Source organism: Podarcis muralis, chromosome 13, assembly GCF_964188315.1.
Source record: "Podarcis muralis chromosome 13, rPodMur119.hap1.1, whole genome shotgun sequence".
Lineage (NCBI taxonomy): Eukaryota > Metazoa > Chordata > Lepidosauria > Squamata > Lacertidae > Podarcis > Podarcis muralis.
Window position 1 is genome coordinate 9,207,452 of NC_135667.1, and position 25,614 is coordinate 9,233,065.

Here is a 25,614-nt window from a genome sequence, read left to right on the forward strand (position 1 = left end):
TCCGAGCTAGGAAAATCCAACAAAGCACTTTGATTTCACTAAATATGACTCATTTCCAAACGGTACTTCTTTCCAGGTGGGTCTATACACGTTAGCAAATTCTCTTTTTTAAATACATTATTCAGATTCTTTGTCTCTGGTTACAATTGCCATTTCTGACTATCGTTCACTTTCAAAACCATTGGAATTTTCTTTTTAAGACACACAATGGAAATATATATATAGTAATAAGCACAATATGAGTTCAAAATTAAAATTGATTTGATGATGATAATAATAATAATAATATTAATAATAATCATAGAATCATAGAGTTGGAATAGACCACAAGGGCCATCGAGTCCAACCCCCTGAATAATAATTTACTATTTACATCCCCACCCATCTGGCTGGGTTTAATGTAAGAGTGGCCCAGCATTCTAAAAAAATATTTACATGCACTGTAGTATTAGTTTAAAAAGGATCTTTGGATCTATTCACAGTATGGTGACAAAGTTCTACCAGCACATCCTGGCCTTAGCATTTGCCATAAATGTCATCAACGAGAATCCCAAGATCTTACCAAATGTGACACTCGGTTTCCACATCTGTGACAGCTACTATGATGCAAAACTGACCTATCACACCACTTTGGAGATAGTCTGCAAATTGCACAGATATGTCCCCAACTATAGATGTGATACTCAGAAAAACCTAATAGCCATTATTGGGGCACTCGTCTTTGATGTCTCCTTCCACATGGCAGACATCCTACGTCTCTACAAAATTCCACAGGTAAGATCTGTGCATTTTCTTCACCTGATGTCCGATTCCTGTCTCATTGTGGGGTTGATTTTGTGGTTCCAAAAAAGAGAGAACAATTATGAACTGAAATGGTTTTTTGTATATATGAATAACCAGGCAAAATCATGTTTCAAGACCTAGAGGAACAGAAAGAATGGCTTAGAAGCAGGTATGTATATAAAAGTTATTCACTGTGGTTGCTGTCAGGGATCAACATCAACAACATTTGTCAGGTTCTTGACTATAATGCTGTGAATGTTAACCAAAGCTAGAAATGCATAAATGCTTAAAAATGGATTTACATGCATTCAGGTACATATCTCCTATATCCCTAAAGCACATGTACATTTCCTTTCAGCTCACTTATGGATCTTTTGCCAAAGAACTGATAGATACAACACAAGTTCCTTTTGTTTATAACATGGTCCTCAGTGAAGCCCACCAGCACCTGGGCATTGTAAGGTTACTCCAGCATTTCAGGTGGACATGGGTTGGACTCTTTGCTGTGGACAGTGACAGTGGAGACCATTTCTTACATGCCATTGAGCTATTGTTTTCCAACAATGGAATTTGCTCAGCTTTCACACAAAGGATCACAAGTCAAGGCCATTTCTTTACTGAAAAGGAAATTGGAAGATTTGAGCTACATAAATATGCCAACGATCCAAAAGCCAGAGCAGTTGTGCTCTACGGTGAAACTATGACATACCTGTTACTGAACACAATAATATCTTTGTCATTTCCTCAGCTAAAGTTAGACCCATCTTTTACCAAGGTGTGGATTTTCACAGCCCAGATAGATGTTGCAGTAACACCTCTTTTAAGGAGATGGAATTTTGAACTTTTCCAAGGCACCATTTCCTTTGCAATTCACTCAAATGAACCTCAAGGGTTCCAAACCTTTCTTCAAAACAGAAATCCTTACTCGCCACAAGGAGATGGTTTTCTCAGAGATTTTTGGGAGCAGGTTTTTGAATGTTCACTTCCAAATTCTCTGGGATTAATGGAAGATAATGATGATGAACGCTGTTCTGGGGAAGAGAAGCTGGAAAGCGTTCCTAGCTCTGTTTTCGAAATGGCAATGAGTGGCCACAGCTACAGTATCTACACTGCAGTCCACGCCATAGCTCACGCATTGCATGCAATGTGTACATTCAGGACCAAGCACCAAGGAACATTGGGTAGCACAGGACTTGAATTACAGAATCTTCAGCCATGGCAGGTAACATTTTGACAGGTAATCACTCATAGGAACATATGACTCTACTTTATTATAAAATGTATGAATTTACATTTTTCCTATAACTGAAATCTGGAGGGGGAAACAACCCTACATTTTGGTATTAGCTTTCTATAAATAAAAAAGAAGGAATGTTCATGAATATATAATAGCAACAAAGGTGTCCATAAAGATTCAGAAGAAAAATTGCAGGAAGTTGTTCTTATTTTATTTTTTCTCTTTCCCCACCAGCTGCACCTGTTCCTTCAAGGCATTTTGTTTAACAACTCAGCAGGTGAAAAGGTGTCTTTTGATGATCATGGGGAATTTGTACCCAGCTTTGACATAATGAATATGTACATATTCCCAAACAATTCCTTTCTAAAAACAGAAGTTGGAAGAGTGGTTCCACATGCTCTTGAAGGGGAACAATTCACCATTAATGAGGATCTCATAATGTGGCACAGAAATTTCAACCAGGTATGGATTCTTTGGAATTTGAGAAAGCCGCTCTGTTATCCAGATAGTTGATTCAGGGTAGATAATGGTGCGAAATTTCCTTCAGTCTGTATTGGATCTGTATCATAACTGGGCCTGTTTCTATAATAATCCCTTTGGTTGTTTGTCAGGGAATAATATGCCACACCCCATTGCTAGGGGAAGCAGTAGAAGACTTGAATCTTCTTGAATGAAGCTACTATACCACTTTAAAAAGGAAGTATTGTCTTTGTATTTAAGCAAGCTCAGAAAGCAATGTGTGAGTAGACTGTCACCATTGGGGGCCAAGCATTATTTTTTAGGCTGAACCCCATTTTTCTCCTATTTTTCTTTGAGAAGGAGATAAGGCACCATTTCCTAGTGAGCATTCGCAAGTATTGTTTGAGTGACAGCAGCATAACCAATTCAGCTCCCTGTGCTGCTGAATCTGGTTTATGGGATGCTCTTGGACCTTGGAGGTTTAGCCGGCTGAATGGTAAGCAGTAAGAGTGAGATGGAGGAATCAGGATGTATGCTGCATTGGTCAAAACACTAAGGGCCTGGGCCATTAGCTAAGGTGGTGTAATATTCCACATTCCGCATCACTTTATCAGAGGGACGTCTGTCTATTCCCTGAGACTCTCAAAGAACCCTAATACGTTAGTGAGACAGGACTTGGTGTTACAAAAACCAAGGTGGTTCTAGTTCAGCAAAGCTTGTTCTTCTATATGCTGAGTTGTTTTATCTTTAAAAATAGTTTCCACCAGTTTTCCCAGGACAGATATTGAATAACTACATTTATTGTCAATATGCCAAATTTACTGAGGTTTAACTGTTCACTTCCTTATCTGACTTTCAGATGATTAACATTTTCCTCAACCATATTCTCTCTCATCCTGAGCTCTCTCGCCTTTTTTTTATGGATAGGTGGTCCCCATTTCTGTATGTAGTGATTCCTGCCCCCCTGGTCAGCAGAAGAAAAAAGAGGAAGGGAAGAAATTTTGCTGCTTTAGTTGTGATCTGTGCCCAGAAGGGAAGTTTTCAAACCAAACAAGTATGTAATGGAGAGCAGCAAATATTGATACAAACAGGATTAACATGCATGAAATTTAGTACCAGTCAGGATACATGAACATGTGCCTGAGAGGCTCAAAAATAGTTGGGGTTTGTCAACATATGTTCAAGGAGTTTTATGGGTATTTAGAGACAATGCACACTTGGGTGGACAGCAGGGCCAAGTATGCATGTTAAGTTTACATACCCCAGGCTCACGTTGCTAGTTGGGAGACATTTGTTCCCAATCCATGGCTAGGGAGTCACAGATTGCAGCACTCAACGTGCCCTGGCAGACCAGTGGGTGCCATGCCTTCTACCTGCCAGTACTTTCTGAATTTGGCTAATCAGGTTGTAGATCTGCTGTTATGTGTAATATATAGGATCCATCAACCACTCCATTGTTTCTCAAGTACAGTCATACCTCGGGTTACAGTCGCTTCAGCTTGCGTTTTTTTGGGTTACGGATGCACCAAAACCCGGAAGTACTGGAATGGGTTACTTCCAGGTTTCGGCAGCCACGCATGTGCAGAAGCACTAAATTGTGCTTTGCGTGTGTGCAGAAGGGTCAAATAGCAACCCGCGCATGCGCAGACGTGCCGCTGCGGGTTGCGAACGCACAGGTTGCGAACATGCATCCCACACGGATCACGTTCACAACCCAAGCATTCATTGTATTCATTATTAGTGTGGAGGGAAGGAATGTAGTTAATACTAAAATGATTAACTCCATGTGTGGAAACTGGAAGTAGCAGGGACAATGGCCTTCAACATCCACACTGAACATTTCTGAGGCCTGGCTTTGTATGTAATTTGACCCTGTGATGGCATTTCTTGCTTTTTCAGATCTGAAAGAATGCTTCAAATGCCCAGAAGATCAATATCCAAACAAGAACAGAGATAGATGCATCCCCAAAGTAATAACCTATCTTTCTTATGAAGACCCTTTGGGAATCAGTTTGACTTCAGCTGCTCTTTCTTTTTCCCTCATCACGGCTTTGGTGCTCAAAACTTTTATAAGGCACAAAGATACCCCCATAGTCATAGCCAACAACAGAGACCTCACCTATGCTCTCCTCATTTCCCTCCTACTCTGCTTCCTCTGTTCATTACTCTTTCTTGGGCAACCCAGGAAGTTGACCTGCCTTCTACGACAATGTGCTTTTGGCATCATCTTCTCTGTGGCTGTATCATGTGTGTTGGCCAAAACCATCACGGTGGTTGTTGCTTTCATGGCCACCAAACCAGGATCCAGCATGAGAAAGTGGGTGGGGAAAAGACTGGCCAACTCCATTGTGTTTTCCTGCTCAATGGTTCAAGCAGGCATTTGTATGGTGTGGCTGGCAACCTCTCCCCCATTCCCAGATATGGACATACACTCACAGACTACAGAGATTGTCGTGGAATGCAATGAAGGGTCTGTCCTCATGTTTTATCTTGTCTTGGGCTACTTGGGCCTTCTGGCTATCATCAGCTTCACTGTGGCTTTCTTGGCTAGGAAGTTGCCAGACACATTCAATGAAGCCAAGTTCATCACCTTCAGCATGTTGCTGTTTTGCAGCGTTTGGGTATCTTTTGTCCCAACCTACCTGAGCACCAAGGGGAAATACATGGTGGCTGTGGAGATTTTCTCCATCTTAGGCTCTAGTGCTGGTTTACTGTGTTGTATCTTTCTCCCCAAATGCTACATTATTATTATGAGGCCCGAACTGAACAGCAAGGAACAACTAATAAAAAGAAAGTTTTAGATCACCGTATCTGCCTATTATATGTTTTCATACTATGGAGTGGGTGCTTAGGGCTTATTCTAGGAGTAAGCATCAAGCAATGCATATGTTTCACATAGAAGTGGTTCACTGGATTGTCCTGAGTTATGTTAGATGGGTTGTTGCTTACTATGAGGGTCAGGAATGAGGCACTGGGGAGGCCCATGTTGTACAAACACACCCCGAACTTACAAGTATGCACTACATGAGGGGAACCAATATATATTGGAGAACAAAATCTTTGGATGATGACTGTTTATTGATTAATAATAATAATAATACTAATAATAATAATAATAATATCATCTTTATTGTCATTGCCCCCTCTCTGGCACAACGAAATTACTTGACTGCTCCATAAAAACACTAATTAAAACAATACAGTATAGTACAGCAAGGAAGATTAGATGACTTTCAAAGTCCAGGCTTCCCATTCAGGGCTGAGATCGCTCTGGAGAAGAAGCTGTTCTTAAGACGGCTTGTTCTTGTCTTCATCGTCCTGTATCTCCGTCCCGACGGCAGAAGCTCGAAGAGACAGTGACCAGGATGCGATGGATCTTTTACTATGTCCAGTGCCTTCCTATGGCACCTTGTGGCATAAATCTGCTCTAAGGTGGAGAGTGGGCAGCCAACAATGCTCTCTGCTGCCTTAACAACTCTGCACAACCCCATCCTGTCCTGGGTAGTACAGCTTCCGTACCACACACATAAGCCATAAGTGAGCACGCTCTCAATGGCACAGTGATAGAAGGCAAGCAGCAGTTTCTGCGGAAGATGGTTTTTCCTTAGAATTCTCAAAAAGTACAGTCTCTGCTGCACCTTCTTCACAAATTAGCAAATGTTTTGTTTGTTATGGTGGCTGTAGAGATCTCCATATGCCAAGTTATTGTGAAAAGGGGGAGCCGCTAATCAGAAGAAAAGATTAGTGTACAATTCACTGTGTTATATGTTTGCTGCCCTATGGATTCCAGACTGTGAGCTTGATCTAGCAGTAAGCACCTGTTCCTATATATGGTAAAAGAATATATATATATATATATATTTAATGTGCACTTCTGTCCTAAGCCGATGGAACATATATATCTTAAATTCACAAAATGTGAAAGTTTAGCATACAAATTGTATATATCATCCCTCTTGTGTCCATGTACTGGTCAGGGTGACTTGCAACCATTTTAATTATAACACAATAAAATTTATTAAAATACCTGCAAGAAATAAAATACACGTTAAATCAATTTAGTAATGGCTGGTTGTTGTACAGTGATTTTTTTCTCCTTTTAGTTTCACTCTTGAACATAATGTATGATTGTGAGAGCAATACCATCCATGTCTTCTTGAATGTCATCCTCATTCAGTTCAGTGCAGTTTACTCCCAGGCAATTGGATATAGGTTTGCAGCCCTAGTCAGTGAAATATATGTTCTATTGGTCATACTCGGAGTAGGTTCAAAATCAAGGGGCGGGGGCTTATGACATTTAGATCTACAATTTCATACGAGCAAGATTATAAAACAGGATCTGCGTGGTCAGATAATTATGTATACCATGTTACCTGCAACACAAATGCTTCTTGCTGGCCACTGGAAGCAGCTAAAGCTTCTATCAACAGAGGAATAATCAGGAATTATCTCACAATGAGAGGAATTTTGAACCTGCCTTATACTAAGTCAGAGCGTTAGTATATTCTACAATGACTAAGAGTAAATCTCCAGGAATTGAGACAGGAGAAATTCCCAGCCATGGAAGAATGAATCTTGAAGAGTCTTGAACAGATGCTCTGCCATTGAACTATGGTCCTTTCTTATCATGATTTAGCATATCAGTGATGTGGTTTCCCACCCAAATGTGAATATTTGCACTTCAACTTTTCTTCCACCCACCTGTGGATATTTGCATTTCATCTGCTTTTGTGTGCAAACTGTATGTGCTTCTACCACTGATCTATAAAGTCTTTTCTTTTCAATGCTCTCCTATGATTCCTCAAGAAAGTGCATGCCAGACATCATAGTGTCACTGTGTGCCCTCATGCAGAAGTGCCTAATAACACAAACTTAGCATGAAATGCCTGGAGAACAAGCAATAAACATAACACCAGGCTTCATCTCTAAAATGGAGATATATTAATGAAACAGACCATTCAAACGTGTTGGGGACTTTCACAAGGAGTGGACTGTGGCTGGAGTTAGTGCATCAAGAGCCACCACACACAGGCAGATCCTGGAGATGGGCTTCAAATGTCGTATTCCTCTTGTCAAGCCGCTCCTGAACAAGAAATAACGTCAGAAGTGTCTTACCTGGGCTAAAGAAAAAAAGAACTGGTCTGTTGCTCAGTGGTCCCAAGTACTCTTTTCTGATGAGAGCAACTTTTGCATCTCATTTGGAAACCAAGGACCCAGAGTCTGGAGGAAGAATGGGGAGGCACACAATGCCAGATGCTTGAAGTCCAGTGTGAAGTTTTCACAGTCTTGTGTTGATTTGGGGAGCCATGTCATCAGCTGGTGTTGGTCCACTATGCTTCACTAAGTCCAGGGTCAATGCAGCCATCTACCAGGAGATTTTGGAGTACTTGACCTGGAATGTGTAACAGAGACTTGGTTGGATGAAGCAGATGGGCCTGTCCTTGCCACTGCTTGTCCACCAGGTTTCTCTTACGCACAGCAACCCAAGCCTTGTGGGCGGGGAGGGGGGGGTTGCAGTGATTTTTAGGAAGTCATTAGTTTGCACCAGGCATCCTATTGGGAAGACCCAGTTCTCTGAGTGCATGTTCTGGAAGTTGGGCAATAGGGGCAGTACAGGATTCCTTTTGGTGTACCGACTTCCCCACTGCACCAAGGATTCCCTGCCCGAGCTGCTTCAGGTTGTGGCAGATGATCTCCTAGAGACACCTAGTTTGGTTGTCCTAGAGGATTTTAACATCCATGCCAACACGACCTTACAAGGGGCCACTCGGGACTTCATGGAAAGCATGGCCTCCATGGGGCTGTCCCTGAATAAGTCTGGCCCAACTGATAGCTGCAGACATGCCTTGGACCTGGTGTTCACCTCTATTGATGTTGGTGATCTGACACTAAGTAAAAGCAGAACTGATTTGGATGGTCTGCCCCCACCACTTAATGGATCCAAATGGTTTCCAGAGAGTGGTAGGGAATGCTCTATCCCATGTTGATGGCCTTTCAGCTGATTCCCTGGTGGCGCACTGGAATGTGGAGTTAACCAGGGCTATTGACTGTTTGGCTCCGAAGCGCCCTCTCCGATTGCATGGAGCCCGGACAGCTCCGTGGTTTTCCACGGATCTGAGGGCAATGAAACTATCACTGAGATGGCCAGAGCACTGGTGGCAGATAACTCATTCTGAAGCTGACCGGACACAGGTTAGAGTTCAATGTTGAACCTACCAAGTAGTGGTACTGACGGCGAAGAAGACTTTCTTCACCGCCTCTATTGCATCTGCAGATAACAGCAGCAGGAGACTCTTTCAGGTGGTTCACAATTTAGCAGAACCACCTGCTACAGTACGGGCCACATGATCTCCTGCAATGATTTTGCAAAATTTTCTGCAGATAAAGTTGCTCAGATTCGGGAAGAGGTAGACTCCCCCATGGGAACAGGGCGGGAGAGTGCTAGAGTCCTGTCTAGTCAAGTTGTGTGGGATCAGTTCCAATCTGTTACCTCCGAGGATGTGGACAGGCTGCTTGGATGAGAGAAACCAACCACCTGTCTCATTAATCCTTGCCCATCCTGGCTTATAAAAGCGAGCTGGGAAGGGCTGGACGATGGGCTTCGTGGGGTGGTGAATGCTTCTCGCTGTGTGGGAGCCTTCCCAGATCCACTGAAAGAGGAGGTTATCAAACCACTTGTCAGGGGTTCAGGGAGAGAGACGCAGATGAGGGAGGAGACTGAGAGCGAGGGGGAAGGATCCCAGGGCGACGAGGAAGAAGATGACAACGAGTCGAGGACTTCCATGAGTCTCTCCAGTGAATCGGAGGATTCCCAAAAGGGAGCGCCCCTGGTCAGGCCAAGGGGAGCCACAGGGGGGAGTAGTCAGGAGCAGGGCAGCAGCAGGGGAACCCCCAGTGGGAGTTGGAGATCGGGACCGGCTTCTCCGCCGGAACGGAGTGAGGGGGGTGGAGTTCCCAGTGTGTCAGACGGAGCAGAGCAGGAAGCAGAGAGGGGAAGGAGATCGGGGCAAGACGTCCTGCCGGAAGGGGCGGAGAGTAGTACCGAGAGCAGTGTAACTGTCAAGAGGAAGGTCAGAAGCAGCGTACGCGTGCCAAGTTCAAATGTGGAGGCGCGTGGAAGTGAGGAGAGTCCGGAGGAGGAGCCTGGTCCCAAAGCACGGAGGAGGGTGGAGCAGGCGTCAGAGGATTCAGCCTTTGGGGAATCCCGGAGGGAGGGAACCCAGGGGGGCAGAAAGACCCTGCGGAAAAGGAAGGAGAGGAAGAGGTGGTCCAGCGCAAGCCTCTTAAACTGGTGTAGAGGCGGGACTGATTCAGAAGGGACTTCAGCGGTCTAAGCCTAACAGACGTGGGGTCACGCGCCTCGGATGTGGAGCTAACAATGTTCTTCAATAAAAGCTTTTGTACATAAGCTGGACTTGGCGTTGGTCTCTTGTGAGCTGGGACCTCGGGTGGCCCTGACACCACTTCTTTAAAAAACATCTTTTTTATTGTTGTTGTTATTTAGTCGTTTAGTCGTGTCCGACACTTCGTGACCTCATGGACCAGAGCATGCCAGGCACTTCTGTCTTCCGTTGCCTCCCGCAGTTTGGTCCCCTTCATGGTTCACTGTCTTGCCGTGGCAAAGGGGCTTGAATAACTCAGAGAATCTATGAGCTAGGCCGTGCAGGGCCACCCAAGATGGACAGGTCATAGTGGAGAGTTTTGACCAAATGTGATCCACCTGGAGCAGGAACCGGCAAGCCACTCCAGTATCCCTGCCAAGAAAACTCCATGAACAAAGGCAACAGGCATATAAAAAAAAATCTTTAGATGCTGCCAATATGGCCAACTCTCGCCCAGTCTCAGATCTTCCATACTTGAATAAGGTGATAGAGCGAGTGGTTGCTGAACAATTCCAGACAAGCCTGGAAGAAGTGGACCATTTGGATCCTTTCCAGTCGGGGTTCAGGCCTCATCATGGGACTGAAACTGCCTTGGTCGTGCTGGTTGATGATCTCCAGTGGGCTAGGGACAAAGTGAGAGCTGTTTCCTAGTTCTGCTGAATCTCTCAGCGGCTTTTGACACCATCAACCATAACATCCTTCTGGACCGTCTTGAGGGGTTGGGAGCTGGGGGCACTGTTATACAGTGGTTTTGCTCCTTCCTCCTGGGCCGTGTTCAGAAAGTGGTGGTGGGGGATGAGTGTTCAGACTCCTGGGCTCTCACCTGTGGGGTGCCTCAGGGTTCTGTCCTCTCCCCCATGCTTTTCAACATCTACATGCAGCCACTGGGAGAGATAATCAGGGGGTTTGGGCTGGGTGTTCATCAGTATGTGGATGATACCCAGCTCTACCTCTCTTTTAAATCAGAACCAATGAAGGCGGTGAAGGTCCTGTGTGAGTGTCTGGAGGCGGATGGAGGATGGATGGCAGCTAACACATGGAGGTTGAATCCTGACAAGACAGAAGTACTGTTTTGGGGGGACAGGGGGCAGGCTGGTGTGGAGGACTCCCTGGTCCTGAATGGGGTAACTGTGCCCTGAAGGACCAGGTGCACAGCCTGGGAGTCATTTTGGACTCACAGCTGCCCATGGAGGTGCAGGTCAATTCTGTGTCCAGGGCAGCTGTTTATCAGCTCCATCTGGTACACAGGCTGAGACCCTACCTGCCTGCAGACTGTCTCACCAGCGTGGTGCTTGCTCAAGTTATCTCTCACTTGGACTCTATGTGGGGCTACCTTTGAAGGTGATCCAGAAACTACAACTAATCCAGAATGCCACAGCTAGACTGGTGACTGGGAGTGGCCGCTGAGACCATATAACACACCGGAAAGACCTACACTGGCTCCCAGTACGTATCCGAGCACAATTCAAAATGTTGGTGCTGACCTTTATAGCCCTAAACTGCCTCGGTCCAGCATACCTGAAGGAGCGTCTCCACCCCCATTATTCTGCCCAGACACTGAGGTCCAGTGCCGAGGGCCTTCTGGCAGTTCCCTTGCTGCAAGAAACCTGAACCCCATAGAGGATCTATGGGGCATTGCCAAGAGAAAGATGAGAGACATGAGACTGAGCAATGCAGAAGAGCTGAAGGCTGCTATTGAAGCATCCTGGTCTTCCATAACACCTCAGCAGTGCCACAGGCTGATAGCATCCATGCCATGCTGCATTGAGGCAATAATTGATACAAAAGGGGTCCAAACCAAGTACTGAGTACATATGCATGCTTCTACTTCTCAGAGGTCCAACATTGCTCTATTTGCAATCCTTGTTTTGCTGGTTTGATTTAATATTCTAATTTTCTGAGCTTGTTAATTTGGGGTTTTCATCAGCTGTACGCCATAATCATCACAATTATAACAAATAAAGGCTTGACATATCTCACTTTGCATGTCATAAGTCTATCTCATATATTAGTTTCACCTTTTAAGTTGAATAACTGAAATAAATGAACTTTTCCACAATATTCTAATTTTTCGAGTTTCACCTGTATACGGAATTGGGCTCCTATCCAAGGAGGGAAAAACATGTTGACTACCCAAAGTGACCCCCTGGCCCAAACCCCTGCTGTTATGTAGTTTACACTAATTGGCACACCTGACTGAAGCTGTTCCCAATGGCACTAAAAATGAAGGTATCTGAAAGGAGACCTAGAAGGCAAATAAAATAGAGTTGAATGGCAATAGGCACACAGGTAGCCTTGATGATGCTAAATATAAGGTGATGAGTTTCTCTTTATTGACAGGTCTCAACCTATGTAGCCTCTTCATGCCAGGCTGAATGCTAGAGCAAGGCAATGCAGAGAGCAACTTTACTGCAATGTTGGTGAGTCTGGAGGTGTTGTTGCTGCTGCTGCTTGTACCATGCAAAGTATATACTAATCAGTGCTTGATGAAGGAACCTTGCCCTGTTCCACATGAGTGGTATCAGCCAGCTGACCTCCTCATTGGTGAGATGACTTCTCAGATCTCCTACAATTTCCGTGAACTATTCTTCAGGGAGCCTCCTTCTCGGGATATATTTGATGTACCAAAGTAAGGATTTGCTTCTTGTGAGCTTGGCCCTGGGTGCTAAAAGAATAGACGGAATATAGGGGGGAACAAAATTGTAAATTGCTAGTGAAAAATAGAAAACTGCAGTTAAAAAGAGGAATTTGAGAGGTAATTGGCCAACCTACAAAGAACTGATGGAAGAAAAAGATGATGGGCTAAAATTAATTTTTTTAAAAGAAATCTGAAATCACCTGACAGACTGGATGCAATATTTCCGCTTGAATGAGACCTTCCAAAAAAATAAATAAATCAGTTTTTCCACAGAACCTTCGAGACTTGAAAAAATATTTGATTTAAATTAAATATAAACCACTCTCTAAAATGCATAGGCTACTCCTTGACTGGGAGGTCAAGAAGGAAGAAGTCAAATCCGTAATGGTGCAATGGGCCTGGAACTTTGGCCAGAATATCCAAATGGAATCATGGGAGTGGTTTTGGAGGGAAGATATTAATTAATGGCATGCTATGATTTAAGAGAGAAGTGCATGAAAATGCTCTACAGGTGGTATTTAACACTTGTCAAGCTGTCCAAAATGTTCAGATCTAGGCAAAACACCTGTTGGAAATGCAGGGATAATCAAGAGGAGGCAAAGTTTAGTGTGCAGATAAAGAATGTAATCTGTTAAGCACAATGGGGGGACCAGAGGTCATGTTGAATCCAGCTACAAATTGTTACATACAGCAAACACCAATTGTGGAATGAATGTTTGCTTATTTTTGTTTTTATTTTCTGTTGATTACTTATGTTACATAGTTTTTAAAACCAATAAAGTGTGTGTGTGTGTGTGTGTGTGTGTAAAAATAGAAAACTGCATATTGGAATAATATTTTTTTAAAAAACTGAGAGAACATAAAGCAACAGATTCTACCAGCACTAGTTTTTAGGGTTAGGGTATAGAGATATAGATAGATAGATGATGATGATAGATAGATAGATAGATAGATAGATAGATAGATAGATGATAGATAGATAGATAGATAGATAGATAGATAGATAGATAGATAGATGATAGATAGATGATAGATAGATAGATGATAGATAGATGATAGATAGATAGATAGATTGATAGATGATAGATGATAGATAGATAGATAGATAGATAGATAGATAGATAGATAGATAGATAGATGATAGATAGATAGATGATAGATAGATAGAAAGATAGATGATAGATAGATATCCTTCTGTATTGTAAGGTTTTGACATCATGGTGCATGCAGCTCTGGAATAGTGGAATGATACTCATCCTGCTGCTGCTATAAAACTAACACTAATACTAATGATAAATGGAAAAGAAAATATTGGTATCATAATTATTGTTACATTTTAGGCAAAGGAAGCCAGGGTAGAGGATTATTGCTCTATATCTGCTCGTTGCACTGAGGAATTCCCTTCCAAAAGAGTACTTAACTTTCTTTACAGTGTTGTGACAAAGTACTACCAGCATATCTTGTCCTTGGTGTTTGCCATCAACGAGATCAATAAGAATCCAATGATCTTGCCCAATTTCACACTTGTGTTCCACATCTTTGACAGCTACTATGATGCGAGGCTGACGTATCATACCACTCTTGAGCTGCTCTTCAAATCACAGACGTTTGTCTCTAACTACAAATGTGACACCCAGAAAAAGATCATATCCATCATTGGAGGACTTGGCTCTGATGTCTCTTTCCGTATGGCAGACATATTGAGTCTCTACAAGATTCCACAGGTAGGCTTTATACATGGATGGATGGGAGACATTCACAAATTACTGTATTTTTTGCTCTATAAGACTCACTTTTTCCCTCCTAAAAAGTAAGGGGAAATGTGTGTGCGTCTTATGGAGCGAATGCAGGCTTCATAGCTATCCCAGAAGCCAGAACACCAAGAGGGATTGCTGCTTTCACTGCGCAGCGATCCCTCTTGCTGTACTGGCTTCTGAGATTCAGAATTTTTTCCCTCTTGTTTTCCTCCTCCAAAAACTAGGTGCGTCTTGTGCATCTTATAGAGCGCAAAATATGGTATATTATTCTTTTGGAATGCTGAGAATGATTTTGAAAGATAGAAGAAGGAGAGGAATGGCAGAGAGAAGATTAGTTTTACCTGTTGTTGTTTTTTTAAAAAAAGAACCAGAACCAGAGTAGCATAAAATAAAGAGGAAGTAGAGGATCATGCATTATGCTTTGATGAGACATAATTTTACTGAAATTGTATCATACTTTGACAATTTGACCAAAGTGAGCCAGGAGGGCCCCTAAGTGTAATTCTTGAAAAATCTGTATGCTTGATCTGCTCTGCAAATGTTCCTTATTTTCCCAGGCATGTGCATTGAGATACACCAACTAAAATATGTGTACCTTCTCTTTTAGCTCACTTATGGCTCAGTTATCTCAGAGGAAAGAGAGAAAACGAGGATAGCTTCCTTTTACAGCATGGTCCCAAATGAAGCCCATCAGTACATGGGAATTATTAGTTTGCTTAAACATTTTGGATGGACATGGGTTGGGCTGTTTGCTGTGGATGATGATAATGGAGAACATTTTATGCAGGCCCTGGAATGGTTGCTTTCTCAGAATGGGATGTGCTCAGCCTTCACTCAAAAAATCCCCAACCAAAACAATATGAATACTATTAATGAGATCAATGATATAGTCTCAGATATTTATCTAGCTTTCACAGAGAGCAAAGCCAATACATTTGTCATTTATGGTGGATCCATGACTATTCTGTGGCTGAATACGTATGTATTCCTAGGATTTCCTGGATATAAGGAAGATAGATCGTTTGGAAAGGTGTGGATTGTGACTGCCCAGTTTGATTTTACATTGACAGGTTTTGAGAGAGGCACTGATTTTCAGTTATTTGAAGGTGCTCTTTCTTTCAAAATCCACTCCAATGAGATTCAAGGATCCCAGCAATTCCTTCATACCATAAGACCAGGCTGGGCACAAGGAGATGGTTTTTTCAAAGTATTCTGGGAGCAAGCATTTGACTGTTTATTTCCAGATCCTGAAGAACCACTGGAGACTGATGGAAAATGTACTGGGAAGGAGAAGCTGGAGCGCCTTCCTAGGTTTGCTTTTGAAATGAGCATGAGTGGCCACAGCTACAGCATCTATAATGCTGTCTATGTCATAGCACATGCTCTGGAAGACATGTACTCATCTACATCCAAGGACACAGCAATGGCCAGAGGCAAGAGCCTTGAACATCAAGTTCTCCAGCCATGGAAGGTAATGAAATAATCTTATATATGTAAACAGATTTGTACTAGGCTAGAGTGGTTCCAATGTTACTCTGCATGAATAATTGATATGATGGTGTTGCACATCTTACTCATTGGGAGGGATCACATGTCATAATATCATGGAGCTGGGAGAGACATTGGAGCTCATCTAATCCATCACTCAGTGATGAGTGTCAAACCAGACATGCAATATGGGAAGACCATAAGCAAGATGGTTATTAGTCTGACAAGGGAAGCTGCTCTGTGCCACACAGCAAATGGGTGCCGCCCTCCCCTGGCTGGTAGTGAGTAAGACAAAAGCCAGAGAAGTGTGTGACAGAGCAGGACTAGAAGCAGGCAGAAGCCAGTGAGTGAGAGCCATGTTTGATTTTTGCTAGAAGCCAAGGCTGTGACTATGGAAGTAGCAAGACCTTCTGGGGAGCTAATGATGTGAGCCCATCCATTTTAGGCTCAGATTGTCTGTTGTTGTTTAGTCGTTTAGTCGTGTCCGACTCTTCGTGACCCCATGGACCAGAGCACGCCAGGATCTTCTGTCCTCCACTGCCTCCCGCAGTTTGGTCAGACTCATGTTCGTAGCCTCGAGAACACCGTCCAACCATCTCATCCTCTGTCGTCCCCTTCTTCTTGTGCCCTCTATCTTTCCCAACATCAGGGTCTTTTCCAGGGAGTCTTCTCTTCTCATGAGGTGGCCAAAGTATTGGAGCCTCAGCTTCACGATCTGTCCTTCCAGTGAGCACTCAGGGCTGATTTCCTTACAAATGGATACGTTTGATCTTCTTGCAGTCCATGGGACTCTCAAGAGTCTCCTCCAGCACCAGAATTCAAAAGCATCCATTCTTCGGCGATCAGCCTTCTTTATGGTCCAGCTCTCGCTTCCATACATCACTACTGGGAAAACCATGGCTTTTACAATACGGACCTTTGTTGGCAAGGTGATGTCTCTGCTTTTTAAGATGTTGTCTAGGTTTGCCATCGCCTTTCTCCCAAGGAGCAGGCGTCTTTTAATTTCGTGACTACTGTCACCATCTGCAGTGATCATGGAGCCCAAGAAAGTAAAATCTCTCACTGCCTCCATTTCTTCCCCTTCTATTTGCAAGGAGGTGATGGGCCCAGTGGCCATGATCTTCGTTTTTTTGATGTTGAGCTTCAGATTGTCTATATGTGTGAATAAACGATACACCATAATAGCACCAGGGTGTCAAACGTGCCTCTATCCCACATGAATCCTCACACTGCTCAGAGATTGGTGTAGCATGAAGCAATACAACCATCTGTCTTGGGAGATAATGGAGGAGTGTGTCCTTGGGGATGAAGTCAAACTGTTGGCAGGTTGCAGCGTCTGCTGTGGTTGTAGAAACTGATAAGGGAGAGACATGGCTTGTTGCAGCTGGGGCAAGTGAAGGTGTTGGGTTGTGCACATATAGCAGCATGTAGACTCCAACTTAGCAAATATTTATCCTTGCTTTTAGCCCAAAGTCTGCAAAGTGTTTATTCTTTGATTGTCTTTTCCCTCTTGTCCAACCAGCTCAACGCATTTTTGCAAGCTACTTCGTTCAACAACTCAGCTGGAGAAACATTGTCCTTCCACAATAGCAGGGAAATGGAGGGTGGATTTGATATAATGAATGTGATCACATTTCCGAACAGGTCCTTCCAGAGAGTAAAAGTTGGAACTGTTCTTGAGGGGAAAGAATTACTCATTAATGAGGAGATAATAACATGGCCCAGGAGCTTCAATCAGGTCTGGATTCTAGGGTATTTTAATGGGTGGTGTTCTCCATAAGGGCAGTGCAGGGTACCTGATATTTGACTTCAGGGATGGAGGTGAAGGATGGAGAACCTGAGACAGCCTCCCCACTACCAGACCAGTGTTGCTAGACTGCAGCTCCCCGGACCATTGGACTGGGGTAACTGGAGCTGAAGAGAGTTGGATCCCCCATGCCTGTTTTAGGTTTCAGCAGAGAAGATATTGATCATCAGGATATTCCTGTTGAAGGCTCTTCAGATTTTGAATTTGCCAGATTAACACCCTCCTACTTTTTTTTTTTTTTTTTTGCTTTTGAAACATTCTAACACACACAAGAGTAAGGAACAGCAGCCGTGCCGGATTTACATATAAGCTAAACAAGCTATAGCTTAGGGCCCCACTCTAAAAAATTAAAGGAAAAAAACCTGGATGTACATTTCCAAAATATAAGATAAAAAAACAAATAAAATAAAGCCTACATACAGCAACAGTGTTTTGTGTTGTGTAGGTTTCTATGATGTAAGTAAGCCTGCTCACCTGCTCTCTAAAATGTCACTGGTTTGCTCATTTCTATATATAGGCTCATTTATATATATAGGGACAGATCCTGAAGTTGAGGCTCCAATACTTTGGCCACCTCATGAGAAGAGAAGACTCCCTGGAAAAGACCTTGATGTTGGGAAAGATGGAGGGCACAAGGAGAAGGGGACGACAGAGGATGAGATGGTTGGATAGTGTTCTCGAAGCTACAAACATGAGCCTGACCAAACTGCGGGAGGCGGTGGAAGACAGGAGTGCCTGGCATGCTCTGGTCCATGGGGTCACGAAGAGTCGGACACGACTAAACGACTAAACAACAACAACACATTCTGCTATTTATAATTATTAGCAGCTTGCATCATATATTTACACCTATTATTATTTCAAGTCATAGCAATTTTCTAGAGACTAGATTATGAGTCTTTGTAAATTGTGTTTCTAAAGGAACTTATGCTATTGCCAAAGGCCAATGTGTTTGCATTATTAGGTTTGTTATGAATAAGACATAATTTTAAGTTAGAGGTTAATAATTATTTCACTATTAATTTACTTCTTCTTAATTGTATTTCACTATTAATATACTTCTTCTTAATTGTAATTCGGTTCAACAATTACTTTGATAAAATACATATTTTATCTAATGCAAATGGCTTTAGATACCTATTAGGTCCATAAATTACCGTATAGCATATATATGGTATATTACCATATAGCATATAGCATATATTCAACACAGAAAACAGCGACCATTTGTTGTTGACAAAGGACAGCTGGACATATAAAGGTCCCCATTACATCCACTAGCTAAAGCCTCATCAAACCTAAATCCGGCACTGAACAGGAGTGAGGAACAGGAGTGAGAGAAGTCATTGGGTTGAGTGTTGCTCCAGTTTCTGCCTTCAACCAAACAGTAAACTGCAAAAAATAAGCTCTGATGTGCTGAGGATTTTTTTATTTTATTTTTTTGTAAATTGTGGCATTCACATGTAACATGCACAGCGTTCCAAATTCTTCCATGCCAGTTCATCATGTGCTTATTGTTGGGTTAATGTGACTATATATTTAAAGGCATCTCTCCTATCTAGTTTAGGAGGGAAGGTCAAGAAGGAGGCAGGGCTGGAGGCAGAAAGAGAAAGAAGCAAAATACCTGTTGTACATAGTTCTTTAATGAAACTGTTTCTTATTCAGCTCCTCTGACAGCTCATCATTAGAGAAAATAGCATTTACTGGGTAAATGAGCAGATGGGCATCCTACTAAGCTGTTCTTCAATCTTCATCTTTATGGGCAGGTGAAGCCTGTTTCTTTGTGTAGCGATTCTTGTCATCCCGGTTATCAGAAAAAAAGGAAAGAAGGAGAGAAATTTTGCTGTCATGATTGTGCATCATGTCCAGAAGGGAAGATTTCAACACAGAGAGGTAAGTAAGGGGACCCTTCTGCTCCTCAAAGATTTCCAGTATTGTCAGTTCACAGCCAGTTGTTTCTGCTGCTGTAATTTTATTTGTGGATTGCATCCCATAATGTGATTTTATGTTTTAACCACCCTGAGACCTACAAATATAGGGCAGTATACAAATTTAATAAATAAATAAATAAATAATCCTATAAAGCATATTGATATGATTTACAATATAATAAAACATATCTAAAACAGTTACATATAGAAAAACAGTAAACACACACACACACACACACACACACACACACACACATATATATGCATTTTTAAAAGAAAAGGTTTATATACACATATGTATTTTGGCACTGAGATGGCAATTCTTCTCATTTTTCAGATATGGATGACTGTTTCAAATGCCCCCAAAAGGAATACCCAAGCAGAGACCAAGATAAATGTATTCCCAAAACTGTAACCTTTCTGTCTCTTGAAGAACCTTTGGGGATCAGTTTAGCCTCTATTGCTTTTGCTTTTTCCCTGATCACAGTTTCAGTGCTAGGGATTTTTATTAAGCTGCAAGATACTCCCATAGTCAAAGCCAACAACCGGGACCTCACCTACATTCTCCTGTTCTCTCTCCTGCTCTGCTTCCTCTGTTCTTTACTCTTTCTTGGAAGACCTAACCAAGTGACCTGCTTTCTCCGTCAGCCTGCTTTTGGCATCATCTTCTCGGTGGCTGTTTCTTGTGTATTAGCCAAAACCATCACAGTGGTTGTTGCTTTCATGGCCACCAAACCAGGGTCTGGCATGAGGAAGTGGGTGGGGAAAAGACTGGCCAACTCCATTGTCCTTTCATGCTCACTTATTCAAGCAGGCATTTGTGTGGTGTGCTTAGCAATCTCTCCTCCTTTCCCAGATCTGGACATGGAGTCCTTAACTGGACAGATCATAGTGGAATGCAATGAAGGTTCTGCCATCATGTTTTATCTTGTCCTGTGTTACCTGGGACTTCTAGCCATCATCAGCTTCACTGTGGCTTTCATTGCCAGGACCTTGCCTGATGCTTTCAATGAAGCCAAGTTCATCACCTTCAGCATGTTGATTTTTTGCAGTGTTTGGTTTTCCTTTGTTCCAACCTACCTGAGCACCAAGGGGAAATACATGGTAGCTGTGGAGATTTTCTCCATCATAGCCTCCAGTCTTGGGTTGCTGGTCTGTATCTTTTCCCCAAAATGCTACATTATTGTGTTGAGGCCTGATCTAAACACCAAGGAGCAGCTAACAAGGAGAAAGAATTAGCGAATTTAAAGTCATATGCATCTTCAATTGAATGGGCCTCTTGAAGGAGTGAGTTTGAACTATAACAGGTGCAGAGTGTAATGTTCTGTTGTGAATGCTGTGTAGGAAAGAGCAGAAACACACTGTGCTTAAAAAGGTAAAAGTAAAGGACCCCTGACAGTTAAGTCCAGTCACAAGTAACTCTGGGGTTGCAGCACTCATCTCGCTTTACAGGCCGAGGGAGCCAACGTTTGTCCACAGACAGTTTTTCCGGGCCATGTGGCCAGCATGACTGAGCTTCTGGCGAAACCAGAGCAGTGCACAGAAATGCCGTTTACCTTCCTGCCGAAGCGGCACCTAATTATCTAATTTCACTTTGACGTGCTTTCGAACTGCTAGGTTGGCAGGAGCTTGGACAGAGCAATGGGAGCTCACCCGATCATGGGGATTTGGACCGCCAACCTTCTGATTGGCAAGCCGTAGGCTCAGTGGTTTAGACCACAGAGTCAAATGACACTTTGATACACAGTACTTTCCAACTTTTCAATTGTTTTATTCTATCTTACATAGCTCTGATACCACTAGCACCAACTAGGGACATTAATTATATTTGTACTAGAAATATAAACCAGCATTTTGAATTGGACCTGGAAACACATTGGCAGCCAGTGTAGTCAGCTCAGGACTGGGGATTATTGAAAGAGGCCTGAAAGATTCACAGTCGAGATGTTCTCCAGAAAGTGCAAGGTTACTGGTCTCTGCAGCCACCACAGTTGCTGTGACTCTCCTGCGGTTTGACTTCACTCCTGGAGTTGCACCTCATTGTCTCTCAAGACAGTTGGATGCCAGCAACAACAATGGACTAGATGACCCTTTGGGTCCCTTCCAGCTCTACAATGTTGTGATTATATTCATTGATTTCCAGCCTGGTTAGGGGATTAATAAGTGAATATCATCCATTTCTAATCCCATTTTCTTGTGCTGCAAATTCTCCATCATGCCTATGACCCAGTAGTGGGCCATGACCCAGTATCTTACAAAATTGCGTTTCCATTTATCATCACTGAATTTCTGTCCTGGGACCATTTTGTGAAGGACAGATTAAAACTATGCTAATATGAGAAAATAAATAAATAAATAAATAAATAAATAAATAAATAAATAAATAAATATAGTGTTGGTTTTGGTATTCTCAAAATGAGTTCTTTAGAAATAGCTTCTTCAGCAATTAAGAGACAAGCATAGGAAACTCTCTTGGGGAGTCCATATCTCAAGGGAACCACACAGTGTTTGTGATCAAGGGTACATCTATTGTCTTACTGTTGATGCCACAAGCCAGCTTGCTCATCTGTCTCTTTTGTTTCTCTCATGGTAAATGGAATTTTGCTCCCCCCCCCCCCTTTTGATGGATGAGGAAAGATTTAAGACCTGGTTTGGGGGAGATATATTTCTGCTTTGGAAGTTCGGGTGAAAGGATGCAGAGCTCAATGGCAGAGCAGAGTGCATGCTGTTCAACAAAGGCTGCCAGGACCAATTACTGGCATCACCAAGGAGAGCTTGGAAATGCTCCTGCCTGAACTCCTGGAGAGCCAATGCCTATCTGGATGGACAATGTTGAGCTAAATGGACAGATGGTCTGACTTGGTATGTGGCATCTTCCCAAGTAACCTAGGTCTTAAATGGGCACCGACTCCCAAAGTCATTTAGGGTTACAGGGCGTACTACTAGTGTATTATGATATTTCAGCTGACTCTTATTAGGCAGAAATTATTAAAGAAGGTTTAATTACCTGAACCTGTGACTTGATTAGGAAGCAGCTAAAACCTCTATCAACAGAGGAATAATCTGGAATTATCTCACAGTGAAAGGAACTTTGAACCTGGCTTATACCTTATGCATTGGTATATTCTACAATGACTAAGAGTAAATCTCCAGGAATTGAGACAGGAGAAATTCCCAGCCCTATCTGGAGCCATGGAAGATTGAATCTTGAACCGTCTTTTTGCCAAGCAGATGCTCTGCCATTGAACTGTGGCCCTTTCTTATCCTGATTTAGCATATCAGTGATGTGGACAATAGGGAAATAGGAAACTGCATTATGCTGAATCAGACCACTGGACTATCTAGATCAGCACTGTTGATACTGAGTGTCAGTAACTCTCTAGGTTTTCAGGATGGAGTTCAGGAAATTAAGAACTATCCCTCTTTCAGTTGGAACACCTCTTTCAACACCCATTTCAACGTTGTAGGCGAGAACAGCAAATAGTAGACCACATTCACGCTACGTATATGAATCCAAGAAGAAGAAGAGTTTGGATTTGATATCCCGCCTTTCACTCCCTTTAAGGAGTCTCAAAGCGGCTAACATTCTCCTTTCCCTTCCTCCCCCACAACAAACACTCTGTGAGGTGAGTGGGGCTGAGAGACTTCAAAGAAGTGTGACTGGCCCAAGGTCACCCAGCAGCTGCATGTGGAGGAGCGGAGACGTGAACCCGGTTCCCCAGATTATGAGACTACCGCTCTTAACCACTACACCACACTGGCTCCATACTGGCTCTCACTAAGAGTGACTGTCACTATCCCCTAGCAAGAAACAGGAAAAACAGATTTCAGCAGATCGAAATTTGGAAAAGTGACTTTCATTGACAACATGTTCTGTGATAGGGTTCATTGCCACTAAACATTTAAAGCACTGTTATGCCACTTTAAACTTCCATGGTTTCCCCCAACGAATCTTGGGAACTGTAGTATTTAAGGAGTACTGAGAACTGTTAAGAGACCCCTATTTCCCACTCAGAACTACATTTCCTAGATTACCTGTGAAAAAGGGATTGTAGCTTTGCGAAGGGAATAGGGGGTCTTGAAACAGCACCCTTCACAAACTGCGGTTTCCAGGATTCTTTGAGGGAATCCATGGCTGTGTAAAGTGATGTATTACTACTTTAAATGCATGGTGCAGATGGAGCCAGAAAGTGGGAAGGGGGGATAAGAAAGTCCCAACTGTTCAAAGTTCAAAGACCCTTCTATCTGTACTCATCTCCAACTCATCTCCCATGTGGCCTCCAATTAGGGTGACAGTAGGCACACCTGATACCAACTGCCTTTCAGCACTAGAGCTCAGAGGAGGTAATTATATTTCTCTACAATTATCCACATCATCATAATTAGTTCAGTGCAACGTCGGTTTTCCAGAAGACACTAGAAACAACATCAATAAGTAATTCAGAAAGTGTCTATAAAACCTTCCTTTTGTGACATATAGAGCTGGGATGAAGGCAAGAGCCCAGTAGGGCTCTGTCAGATTGAACTGAGACAGCTCCCCACACTCAGCACCTTTCATTATATGCTTCTGGCTTCAAATCCATGTGTGCTTCCTGTCATTCAAACCTTGCTTTTCCATGTTTCTTTTTTCATTGTATATTGGAAGTGTGTGTTGGTATCAATTGTCAGCTTCTTTTAAAACTGAGACTGGTGCCAGTGGTGATACCATAGGTGGACACAGGAGGATCGGTTCAAAAGAAATGCTTTTCTCAAAAATGGTCACACTTCTTCTTCTGGTGCTGCTGCTTCTGCCTCTGAAGGAGTGCAAAATAGATGCCATGAAGTGTCCTGGAATGGACTCCTTCCCTGTTCCCCATGAGTGGCGTCGTCTTGGAACCCTCCTCATCGGTGGGATTGCCTCTCAGATACTTTATATTTCTCCTAAAATTTCCTTCCAGGTATATCCTTCTCAGGAGCTGGGCTTTGAGTTTCCGATGTAAGGACCCCCTCTTTACATCTCATATCATTTGAGCCGGGAAATGTAGGGTTTGTAAAATACAAGAAATAGCCTTAAACATCAACATCTACCTCAGCATATTTCTTTATTGCACAGTCATTAACACTTTCCATTTTTTACATTTGCAGTTTGTCTAACTATTTATCTGCCTATCTACATATATGCTTAGAGTTCTTTGTCTAGTGTCTCTAGAGGGGAAAGTGGTTGTGGTGAACCATATTGAGTGGCATCAGGGGAAAAAAGTGGGGAGGAATAATAATAATAATAATAATAATAATAATAATAATAATAATAATAATAATGGTTTCCTGGAAACTATGAAGAGAAAGTCAGCACAGTGGGTAAAACTGATTTATAACTGTTCCACATTGGGGTCTGGGAAAACTAAGAATAACCCATTCACCCAGTGGCAACTCCATATGATTTTCTTTTTAAGAAAAACACTCCCTCCCTGATGAAAAATGCTAAAATTGTTTTCCAAATTCAACCACATTTAAGAGGTCAGTTTTCAACCTGTCAGGGAAGAATTGGTCATTAATTCATCATAAAGCATTCACTTTACATCAATAAGTTCTTAGCTTCAGTTCCTGGGAACTGCTAGCATGGTTAACAGAAAAAATGTTGGATAGCTACTTTTGGATAGATACGCAAATAGGTCATATATTATGCCATCTATCTGTGCTTATACCTGCACTACATACTTAAAGTTTGTTCATACCACTTTGAACAGTCTTAGCTTCTTCCAAACCATCCTGGGAATTGTAGCTGCTCAAGTGAGGTTTAATAAACAATCCCTCTTTCCAGGGAGCTGTGGGAATTGTATCTCTGTGACAGGATTAGGGTCTCCCAACAATTCTTAGCACCCTTAACAAATTCCAGTTCCCTTATGTCTCTGTGGGAAACCATTAGAGGTAAAATGTGGATGTAGTCTGTCTGTCTTATCTGTCTGTCATTACATGGCATATATATTTCCAGATGGTGCCTCTTTTCAGTTGCCCTTCGCTTTTCCCCCACTGCCATCTCTCTTTGCTTTATCCTCCCTTCTGTTTCCAGTAACTTTTGAAGCTCCTGACTATAGTTCTTTTTGCAGCCATAATGATGGGTTTTGACAACAGTGGAGAAGCATTATTATACTA

General features: G+C 42.6%; 3 protein-coding genes across 3 annotated transcripts; all 3 read left to right on the top strand.

The window, feature by feature from the left end:
* Positions 1 to 483: 483 nt before the first annotated feature.
* Positions 484 to 5,280, top strand: LOC114583537 (vomeronasal type-2 receptor 26-like). The gene is made up of 4 exons (XM_077917770.1): positions 484 to 774; positions 2,255 to 2,482; positions 3,407 to 3,533; positions 4,379 to 5,280. Exons 1-4 carry the CDS (start codon positions 484 to 486, stop codon positions 5,278 to 5,280), a joined length of 1,548 nt encoding a protein of 515 aa, XP_077773896.1.
* Positions 5,281 to 14,926: 9,646 nt separating this feature from the next.
* On the top strand, positions 14,927 to 17,767 carry LOC144325193 (vomeronasal type-2 receptor 26-like). The gene is made up of 3 exons (XM_077917771.1): positions 14,927 to 15,727; positions 17,267 to 17,401; positions 17,693 to 17,767. The coding sequence occupies exons 1-3, from the start codon at positions 14,927 to 14,929 to the stop codon at positions 17,765 to 17,767; spliced, it is 1,011 nt and encodes a 336-aa protein (XP_077773897.1).
* Positions 17,768 to 19,821: 2,054 nt separating this feature from the next.
* LOC114583536 (vomeronasal type-2 receptor 26-like) lies at positions 19,822 to 20,721 on the top strand. The gene has a single exon (XM_028704840.2). The coding sequence runs from the start codon at positions 19,822 to 19,824 to the stop codon at positions 20,719 to 20,721; it is 900 nt and encodes a 299-aa protein (XP_028560673.2).
* Positions 20,722 to 25,614: the final 4,893 nt, after the last annotated feature.